This window comes from Mytilus trossulus, chromosome 7 (genome assembly GCF_036588685.1).
Source record: "Mytilus trossulus isolate FHL-02 chromosome 7, PNRI_Mtr1.1.1.hap1, whole genome shotgun sequence".
Classification (NCBI taxonomy): domain Eukaryota; kingdom Metazoa; phylum Mollusca; class Bivalvia; order Mytilida; family Mytilidae; genus Mytilus; species Mytilus trossulus.
In genome coordinates, this window is record NC_086379.1 from 3981796 (window position 1) to 3993454 (window position 11659).

General features: G+C 29.9%; 1 protein-coding gene across 2 annotated transcripts; it reads left to right on the forward strand.

Moving 5' to 3' along the window:
* Positions 1-373: 373 nt before the first annotated feature.
* On the forward strand, positions 374-11115 carry LOC134726768 (uncharacterized). Of its 2 annotated transcripts, XM_063591181.1 has the most exons (7): positions 374-462; positions 3380-3466; positions 3881-4192; positions 6252-6401; positions 7750-7815; positions 9591-9686; positions 10988-11115. In XM_063591181.1, exons 2-7 carry the CDS (start codon positions 3403-3405, stop codon positions 10996-10998), a joined length of 699 nt encoding a protein of 232 aa, XP_063447251.1. In that variant the 5' UTR covers positions 374-462; positions 3380-3402; the 3' UTR covers positions 10999-11115. The 2 variants fall into 2 exon arrangements, with proteins under 2 accessions (XP_063447251.1, XP_063447252.1); XM_063591182.1 differs by lacking the exons at positions 374-462; positions 3380-3466; positions 3881-4192 and adding an exon at positions 5480-5828.
* The last annotated feature ends 544 nt before the right edge of the window (positions 11116-11659 follow it).

The following is an 11659-nucleotide window of genomic DNA, read 5'->3' on the forward strand; positions in this document are numbered from 1 at the left end:
CATTGTTAGATATATGTTACATAATGATATGAATAGATCGTTTAAAGTATTACGTTTAGGTTTTTACTTAGTTGTTCATTCAGGAAAAGGATTTCTTTACTTTTGTTAGTAAGCAATGAATAGTATCATATAGTTACTTAGTTTTTTGAAAATATTTTTGTCAATATAATAATAGTTCTCCAAAGCTCTATTGTTAACATCGATTTATATTCTTAATTTCAAATTATGAAAAAAGTTTTTCCTAAAGTGAACTTATTTGGAAAAGTGCCACGTTATATATCTGTACATGTGTTTTGCATAATTTTATAAATAAAAATATATAATTATATTATATGTGCTATTTCGTGGAACTTGGCTTACTTTGTGAATGCAAAAAATAATGATTTTTCGGATAAAGATATTCAGTTACTATATATTTCGACATTTCTATTTTTACATCAAAGTTAAGGAAGCAGATAAAGAGTAAGTACGTCATTTTATAAATATAAGTTTGGATTTTACATTAAATGCTTTTAATTCTGCTATGTCTTTTTATATTTTTCTTTTCCTTGTGAATTATCTTCTGTTTTTTTTTTGTTTAAACTTATTTTCTACATTCTCGGCTTTCAAATAGGATTAAGGCGTTAAAGATAATGGTAAATTCAGAAAGGCGAGTCCGGCCAACACAAAATCATTACATACTTTTTTCGTTTAGTGTTGATAAAGATTACATTTAAAAACCTTACTAAAATTGTCAATTGATGATCTTTAAGAATCATCAATCAAAAGAATAGACAAGCCTACCAGAATTGTAATTTAGTTCAAAGGGTCTAAAATCAACATCGCCGTATAGAATATAATATGATATCCTGCATTTTCAGGGATTGGCATTTCTGGATAATAGGTTATCAATTCGTGAATGAAATAGAAACTAGCTGAAAGAAAATAAAACAGTGTGATGAGACCATATATTTTCCTTCTTTATATTATATGCATTCGTTGTTAGTTTACGGGATAGTTAGTGGTAATTCAAAATCTACATTTATATGCGTACATTAAGGCAATCGCTATAAACGTTAAAATGATTTCAGTGCAATTTTAAACGACCACACATAAGGACTCGCACATATACATTGAATTTTGATCAATTTTTAAATCTACAAGTGAATTGTTTTCCTTTCCTTTTCTTTCGATTTTTCCTTGTTTCCCTTTTCCCTTTGCATACATTATATATTTCTCCAACTAATTTGTTAAGCTGTTCACTGAAAACGAAAAGAAGCAAAACATTTCCCAATTAAGGGAGAGACCAGAAGAGAAAACAATTTTATGTTTTCCCCGGCAAATCGACGTTTCAAACGGACTGCATTCTCCTTCACTGGATCTACGAGGATTAACTCTCGTAAACGTTTCCAGTGTTCTTAGATCACAACCTCATAATCGTTGAATGCTTAACATTGCATAACAATATAAGCATACAAATATTGACAACAAAACAAATAGATATAAAAGGTAAAAATTTCAAAGATAGGGGTAACATTAACAGTCAACATTATAAAAACAAACAAATATTTTAACAAAGAACCACAAAAAGGACCAGTATTATAAACATAATTGTAAGTTACGTAAGCGCGCCATAGTTTTTTTTATATCCTGTGAAGTTTGTCGTTGATATAATATGTTCGTTGTTGTTTACGGTTTGCATGTTGTGTGGAAAATTAAATTATTGTTTGTGCGTTTCTCTGTGATGAATGTTCTTGCGTGTATTTGCTTTGTTTCTGTCACGTAGTGCTGTCATTTTAGCGCCGTTTTAAACATTGTCATAAAGCGGGATGTTTGGGGAGCCTAAAAACCAGGTTCAACCCCCTATTTTGTCTTATTTATGCCCTTGCCGTATAAAATGACACCGCAGTAATAAGCAGTTAAATTCAGGGATAAGTTTGTCCTGTATATGAATAGTATGTATATTACCAGAAAGTTATAACAATTATTAGAAACATAACTAATCTGCTATTGAACTTGATATGATGCAAACCGCCTATGCAATACAAAAGTAACTGTGTCAACTCGGCCCGTACAGAATAACTCAACCAATATTGATTTTCTTCATATACTGGCCGAATTCTGGTCCGATAAATGTTGTTGTTGTTGCTGCTCTGTATATCTGTACATCTTTCCATATATATCTGGAGAACTGTAGTGTTGAGTATACAACACTTCATAATATATATATATATATGCACTGTCCCACTTTTACGACACTTCTAAGGAAAGTTCTATAGTATGTACACGGTAAGAGCGGGGTGGTCCCTTTTATATTTTAATCACTCAATAATGAAAGTATCATACATGTCAAATGAGATTTATCAAATTATTTAGCAAGTCAATCATAAACAGATATGACAATCTTTAGTGCGGAAGTTATTCAATCATTGAACAATTTATTTATGGGTACTTGCTATTTAAATTTTCTCGATGTATATGACGCAATCGCGGTGAACCGTGTGACAGATATCTATTTTACTATCAGTGATCGTCTAAAAAAAATTCTCTCACAAATTTGTAGTATACAATAATCAAAAATATGTTCGCCTTGCTTATTCAGGTGTTAGATATACAAATATAAGGAATTACGCCCTCTCAAAAATTAATCCATACGCCGCTGACTTTTATCAAGTACACAAAAATTTATAAATAATGTGATGTCAGTCTTGATGACATTAACCTATAAATATTATCGATTGTAAAGGAATATGTATACATACGGGTGTACTCTATTTAAAACTGAAATGACGTAAACAAATATTAAAATAGTACAATGGATAGGTATGGACAGAGTTTTCAAATTCAAATGTAATAATGATTTCTACGTACTTTTCGGTGATTTGCTGTATCCCTATTTTTGACCTATCGACCTAGTACATCTCTTTTTGTTCACATGTTTTGTCAATATAATGGAATTGTATGCGAATATCATTCAAGTGAAAGGTTCAGCTAGCTATAAACCAGCTTTAATAGATATAGGAAGATGTGGTGTGAGTGCCAATGAGACAACTATCCATCCAAATAACAATTTAAAAATTAAACCATTATAGGTTAAAGTATAGAAAATGTCTGAAACAAGTCAGGCATTTGACAGTTGTTATCCATTTGATTAGGAACTTTTCGTTTTTGATATTCCTCAGTTTTTTGGTTTTGTAATTTTACTTTTATACAATCCTCAATATTTAAGCCTCAAAGGAAAACAATATATCGATATCGTATATGTACATTGTGATAATTAATGAATTTTTCGCCATATGGCTGTACTTTTACACATTCAAGAACTAAGTTTCTTGCTAGTTAAAACATATATATCAGAGAGTAAAATGTAAGTATATAAATATTTTCTAATTATTTTCAGGTTAATTTCACATTGACTATTAAATGGAGATCGTCGCAAGAATTTTTTTTCTTTTGGTTCTTGGTATATCAAGATTAAATATATTTGGTAAGTTTGTTTTGTGACTTTCGTTTTGTTATCAGATGATAGTTCAAATAGTTAATTCAAATACATTATATGTCCACAAAACACACACTTATTCCTACAATATACTTTTCAAAGACTGAAACTTAACAATAATTCTTGCCTAATAGTGATTATATCGAAAGAAAAACAAACTAAATTTAGTAACACATCCAATATTAAAAACTGCTGAGACACCTTCAGATAAATTGTATATGTATGTTATTCTTGGAGTAGATTACACTAGTTTTAACATTATGCAAATTTTATAAACAACAATTTCGAAGTTTTTATGAGTTTGTTTTAGGACTACGTTTTCGCCTATTATGCAAGAATAATAGGAAAATTAATTTGACTTCAAGTTTGTATGAATAAGTACCAATAAATATTATTTTTCAGATGTACAGGCATGTGAGAATATATCTTGTTTCTTGTGGAGAAAAACAGACAAACAACTATCTATGTCATGTTACATTAAAAACGTTTATTCATCTATACTCATACTTGATCCCTTTAACACGACGCAAGCAAATTGTTCAGCCTTTAACAACACGTTCGTCTGTGATGCACTGCCGGAAATTGGTGCATATTTCAATTCTCTAAAAAACGAAACAGTTGTACAGTGGGATATATCACATGTTTTAATAACTGGAAAATGGTTGTGCATTCATGGTGATGATATAATCGAACTGTACATAGACCCAACAAAAGGTAAGATTAATGAACAAACAAAGTTGTTTTTGGTAAATAATTCTGGAATTACATAAAAAAAAATTATACAAATAACATCCGTACAGTTAAGGAAAAATAAACATGTATTTAAACGAGTTTTTCTCCTACATTGAAGCGATAACAAATACCATAAATGTTCTCATTCATTGAAAGCACATTGTGTTGACCCTGCAATTTGATTAAAATCGGGAGGAATTAACCGAGGACAGCCATGCATACTACATATCAAACTGTAATGTAAACAATAATTTGAAATTTGCTATTCCTCGCAACAGAGGCATGACACCAGAAGACTATAACTATACACGTTTATGATTATGAATTTGTGTAAACAATACACTAATTTTGTATATAAGAAAGGTCGTTTAAAGTATGACAGATTTTATTCTTTTACCTGTTAATTTTGTAAGCAGTTCACTATAATTTAAATTATTCAGTTTGTATACAAACTCATCATAGATACCTGCATTTTGATGCGATATTCGCGCGTTTCGTTTATAAAAAAATCATTATTGCGCTTCAATGCCAAATAAAGTATACCGCTGAAGGGCATTGTGAACCAAATATTCAAAATGGTTTCTAAATACTAAAAAATACTTCTAATGTAATCTATTCTTAGGGTTAAACTCAGATTCAAAGTTTTGTAAACATGTTATTAAGAATGAGGGATATCAACAAGTTTTAAAGTATCCCAAAAGAAGCCTATTATCTATATTGAATTGACACACATGTCTTTCATCTCCAATCTCGGGTCCTTTCATAGCTGACTATTCGGTATGGATTTTGCTAATTTTTGAAGACCGTACGGTGACCTATAGGTGTTAATTTCCGTGGTATTTTGGTATCTTGTGGAGGGTTGTTTCATAGGCAATTATACCACATCTTCTTTTTTTATTGAATCATAATCGGGTACCGTCAAAATTAGATTTAAGGGTGTTGCGCTTCCGATTGATGTTCAAAATCAATGATTTGGTCATTTATCCAGATTCTGTCCATCTCAAAAAGAAAATAACAAAATTACCCAAAACGGCAAGTTCCTTTTCAGATAGAAAAAATCCAAAGCTCAAACACATCAAACGAATGGGTAGTGTAAAGTGACATTGCAATGTATTTGTTATCATTGTTGACTGTTTGTTGGCCAACATACTTGCATATAGTCAACAACTCACATTTATCGTTCATTTTTGTGCAAAAATATTGTGCTCTGTTTAATTTAAACATATGCTATTGAAAAATGCAAATTTTAAACTTTCAGCCTCACACTTATCTATTAAAGTAGAAATGAAGACAGGAATACAGATTAAAAACAAAAACATATATTTGTTTACTTTCGAATGTACTTCATGTCAAACACCTTATGGCAATTCTGCTGAGTTCATATTAAATAACAATATTCTGGACGTACTTCGAGAAGCCGACAATAAATGTTATCATAATTTAGGGGAATGCAATTACAAAACTTGTGAATGCTGTAATAATTCGAATAGATATGTTTTGAAATATGAAACGCTTACAAAGACCTCAATAATTTCGTATGGGTGTAGGATGAGATTTAACGATGAACACCAGCAAGGTCTCGTGGTAAAAGAAGTGATTTCACAATTCAGAGATCTTGGTAAGTGATTTTTTTACATTAAATGTTTCTGCAAAGTGAATTTGCCTAACTTTCTTGCTTTTTTTCTATCTTTCTTTCTTTTCTTTTCTTTCTTTCTTTCTTTCTTTCTTTCTTTTTTTTCTTTCTTTCTTTCTTTCTTTCTCTCTCCCTCTTTCTGTTTATATCTTTCTATTTATTTTAATTTGTATAAATACATAGAAATGATTATTGAAAATTCGTAGCAAAAATAGTTTTCAACATTTCCTATTCACAAATAAAATTATTTTTCTCCATTGAATTTGTTTGAAACGATCTATTTGTTATTGTTTTAGATGACGTTTACCCAATATTTAGTTTAAATAGTATTAATGAAAAATTACACGAATAGAATATTACAATACAAGTTCACATCCTTTTTCATACATAACATTATATTTTGATTAGGAAGACACAACTTATCATTGCTTATCTCTCGTGGAAATGGGACTTACGTAGGATTTAAAGAGTCAGATATTTTATCAACAATACAAACATCAACAAAGGAGACGACAACAGAACACATGCACACTACACTTTCAAACGGGAATGTGTCAAGTATGTAATAATTTAGTTCACACCAATTGAAATTAGAACTTAAAGATATTCACTTCACTGCTAAAATACACTGTTATAAATTGATTGAATATAAATAAAGAAACTGGAAAAGCAGAAGAAAAACAAATAATGGGTCCGTGTGATTGATTTTGAGATACAACTTATGACATTGATAAGTTTGCAGGGAAAAGCAATTTCTAGATTTAAAAAAAAATTAACATTGTCACCTTTTTTCTTTCGAAAGCCATGACAAATAACAAAGATTTTTAAATATTTTAAAAGATGACATTTTAAACTATATCTAATCAAATTAACTTTAAAAGTAGAAGTTCATGGGCAAAATTTTTGACTGGTAGTTCGTGAATGAAACCAGAGGATTCCGAATATCTGACAAAATTTTAAAAAATATCAGGAGGAACGAGCAGCGTTAAGATAAGCATATGAACATATTTCAACAGACATTATAATGATCACTTATAAGATCAATATTTCAAATCATGTAAAATGTTGTCAAATTTTCATAAAAAGGTTGGTGAGATGCCTTTTTATATTTGAATTATTCATTCTGTTGAACTGTACATATTTTTACAATAGGTCGTTATCTTTTTTGGATAAACACATCGTAGAATGAAACTTGTGTACGCAAGACGCGTGTTTCGTCTTGAGAAGACCTACCAAATACGAATTTATTTGTATATGCGAATTTCCCATCAAAATATAGTTAAGTGACTTAGTGAAGCTTGGTCGTTTCAACGAAAATCTCGTTTTCTTCATAATTAGTTTTGCCTTGTCTTCTCGCAGGTTTGGATGAATTGCAATTGGTTTCAGTATAAATAACGGTGCTTGAAAAAAACGAAATGGTTCTAGCAGGATGGTTGTTTAAAATATTTCATCACGTGTAGATAGTATTGAATTATTACATAGGTAAAGGCAATTGAGGTTCTTGTGTATATGATAATTTATTAAAACAATGAAATGTTAATGACGGAATGATTGTTTTCATATAACATGATAAGCAAGCAAATCGTATACTCAAGAACATGTTAACACGAACAGAATAATCAACCATTTTGACTTCATCGTTACAGAAATGACTTTGTTCGTCAGCGAGATGATCTTTGGAAAAAAAACATAACTATTAATCGATTCATTTTACATTGGACCTTTAATACAAACATTTGGTATATCATAGTGAATACTCATTTACATGTTTTTAACTTTAAACTAACAGATGACGCAATCATTTTTTGCAGTATTTCATAATACATTCACACCAACTTCTGTGTGCGTGATGTATTGTCAATTAGTGTCATTCATACGGTTCAACTTGCATTTTCAAATATTGTAGATGTGTACTTTGATTTTGGAAGATCACACTTAGGTCCGAAAGGCAAAAATACATTAAGCCATACTGGTAAGTAATGAATCATTAGGATGAAGTCTACTGCAAATCATCAATGATTTAAAAAAAAAGAAGGGAAAATTCATGTGTGATATTCTACTTACACATAATGGTCATACACCACACCACATCTTCCTATATCTATATACAATATGTATCACACCATACCTGTAATATTCACAGATATAATGAAACCCTTCTGATTAAATTGAAGGATATGATGATACAAAAAGTTGGGATTATACATCACCAATTAAAATGAACTGTTTGATTTGAGGGAATTGTAAACGTATATGGTCATGAAGGTGAATGCGATCATAAATCTTACAAAATTTATTGTGAATTATAAAATTTATTAAGAACTGACAAGCAAAACAATGCCTATACGTGCACAAAGTATTTCCTAATTTTTCAAGCTTTAATATTAAGTAAAATCACAAAAACTGTTGAACTCCAATTCTAAACGGAAAATTTCAAATCGAATGGCAAAATCAAAAACGCAAATACATGAAACGAATTGACAACAACTGCCATATACCCGATATATTCGAAAATACAATACAATGACTTGGCTCTTATACAATTTTATTATATTGACATTTTAGTGCCAAGTCATGGTATTTTGGATATATTTATGATCTATGAGTTTGACTGTCCCTCTGGTATCTTTCGACTATCTTTTCATACAAGTGAGAGGTTAATATAGCTATAAAGCTAGGTTAAATCCACCATATTTTTTAAAAAATAAGTCAGGTATTTGACAAGCAATATCTCATTCTAACTCATTTTGACAGTATTCAACGTGATCTCCTTTTCCTAAATAACCATTTCCAGATAGTTCTATGATTAAAGGTTTCATAATGAGTGAGAATGAGATATCACTTGATATCAACATAAGTTATTAAATTACAATATATTAATAAACGAGAATTCGGCGAGTTTATCAATTTTATTTTAATTAAGTAACAAGAGTTGACATCAAGCGATATCCAATTATCATAAGTTGTTAAACCTATTTCTCTAATGGTAAACACTGTCATTGTGTTTTATAAAAAAAAAACACGAGATATTGATCTCGTTTTTTGGGGCAAAAACTATTATGACGTCATATTTTCTGTTCCGATGTCAAACTTAACATCAGACATTTTAAAACTTTCCTAAACGCTTCAGAATGTACTAATATTTGACAAAAACGAAGATTTTCAGTTGAAAAGTGTGAGTGTTTCGTATATTATGAAAAGTTCCCATAGTACGTCCGATCACCGGACAAAATGCACATTGTCTTAACCTTTAAAAGTTGTCAATGACTTAAATAATACACTATGATAATGTCGTAATATCGTCTCAGGATGCTGAATAATCCAGTCTAATAAACGCATATTTTTACTATTCTTGTATCACACTACGTGCAGTGTGAAACGAAAAATTTCTCTTCTTGCAAGAAATGGATAGCAGACCACACTCATAAATATCCTTTCTCTTATGGTAGTGGCCTGTTATCCAATATTTGCCAGAAGAGATAAGTTCATGCATGACTATGGTCACATGAAATGAAATTCGTTAGCAAGAATATGTTTGTATTGCAGAAAATGCTCCTAATGTTATCTAATATAATATAAGGACGTCTCAAAGCGACATCTTTTTCACTTTTACATCCATGCATTTGTTTTCGTATTGGTTATGCACACAACTTAATATAACTTTTCGAGGGAATTATGCATGTGATGCTTGATAAAAGCATTTCTTCTCCTGCAATATATATTTAAATTGTTTCATTTTTTTTTTAGATTTTAAAGATAATGTTATCAAACTAGCAGTTGGGTTTGCAATTGTAATATTCTTTGTGGCATTGATATGTTTTTGTGTACCATATAGGAATCCAGGTTCAGTATATTATATCTTAAAAGTGCCACATCGTTGCATAACTTGGCTTGGTGAAATTTAATGATCTTAACGTCTTGTTAAATAATTTTCTTCCTCACTTAAACTAACAAGGCCTCATATTTTTTTGCAACATTATAGCTCTGCAAATGTGGTATATCTGATAGAATGAAATTCAAAACAGTGTGGCTGTGGCTATTGATTGACAGATTAAATTCATCCATTGACTGGGACAATTTACGTGCACGTTTGTCTGTAACGACCACTGTTCACGATGTACCTACGATAGACATTTAAACTGTGGGGTCACCAAAGGTTTCTTAACGCCTTTAATTATAAAATAATTCGAAAAATTAATTAGGAATAATCTTTATGTTTTGATTTTATATAATTGATATAAATCAAAACATCGTTTTATTTTGATAAATTTTTCGAATTATTTTATTTAGGGGTTGAGAACCTTTGGTGATACCATAGTTTAAGAGTCTTTTAAAAGTGCATAGTGAGCATTTGGCGTTACATACAAACGTTCACCTAAATTGTCCTAGTCAATGAATGAATTTAATGAGTCAATCAATGGCCACAGCCACATTGAATTTCATTCTATAATAAACGAAATGTATATGTATACCTCACATATTCAAATAATAAAGTCTGTTCTTATGACTTGGCCAGTACGTCATATTAAAACGGTTTACTTAATTATTTAAACATAGCATGTATACATATCATGTATTATATCAGGTAAACAAAAATTGCAGAGCCATACATATTTTTTTCATATTTAAGGGATTGAGATACAACACTGACTTATCTAAAAGAAACAAAACTTTGTTTTACGAAAGTAATTAAAGAGAGAGTATATACGAAGGGGCAATCCCAATTCATATGTCAAATAAAACAGACAATTACAACATAGAAAAATAGAACTAACGAAAGGATAAAAATTAGGATAAAAATTCTAGAAACATATTTCAATTCTACGCAAGAGGAATAATGATAAAATAAACTAAAAGGAAGTAAACCGTTTATGGAAAGGAATACTTAAATTGATAATTAATGAAGTTGAAATAAGCTAATTGACAAACCGTTACATTTTTCTTATCATTTTGTCAATAAATCATTACTTGACGTGTATAATTCTAAATACAGCAAAGATAATGTGGTAATCGAAGCTTTGAAATACATTATATTCTACATGCCCAATGACAATTTAAATATTTTTTTATTTGTCTTGTATATCATGTAAATATTCATTTTTTATACATGTTGTATTTCACATTAAATACATTTATTCTTGTAGAAGACATATAAAACTATGAAGTGATATAAGACGCTGCTCATAAATCTCGAAAAGATATTGAGAAACCACACATCCCCAAGTGAACTTCACATGGAAGACAAAAACAGAACCTAAAAATATACGCCCTTGTAAAAGTAAGATCATAAAAAATACTGAACTCAGAGTAAATGATAGAAATTCAACGAAAGTGCGTTTAAAGTACCAAAACAGGCAAAGAAACCTTTGGAAGATTCATCTTTACAAGAAAACATTGTCAACCAACAAAAACTTGCGAGCGATTATTTATTCATTATGCAAATATGATTCCCAAAGCAAAGTTTTTAGATTTTAACTTGCAAACTGTTTTAAATTAGCCAAAAAATATTGTACAAAAAATGCAATAAGGATGAGTCCACAACTACTTTGCTTCGATAAATTAAACGCATGTGAATTAATCGCTTTAACAGTGACTACAAACAAAATATAAAATCACCTCGGACCAGGATATGTTGACTTGTAAACACCTATAGGATTAAACTATAGTAAAAGAACATTAACTCTGGAAAATTTTGCGATACATAGTCACTAAGTACTTTTGTATTTATTTGAAGAAGTTATGTATATATAATTCAATTAGATCATACATCTGTATTCAGAAAATATCGGTATATCAAGAAATTTTAAAATATTAAG

Excerpts from the sequence above, each read along its gene's own strand:
- LOC134726768 (XM_063591181.1), top strand. The coding sequence starts at position 3,403 with ATGGAGATCGTCGCAAGAATTTTTTTTCTTTTGGTTCTTGGTATATCA. Across the intron at positions 6,402-7,749 it reads TTCAAACGGGAATGTGTCAA|ATGTGTACTTTGATTTTGGA; the intron begins GTATGTAATAAT and ends CAAATATTGTAG. Across the intron at positions 7,816-9,590 it reads AAATACATTAAGCCATACTG|ATTTTAAAGATAATGTTATC; the intron begins GTAAGTAATGAA and ends TTTTTTTTTTAG.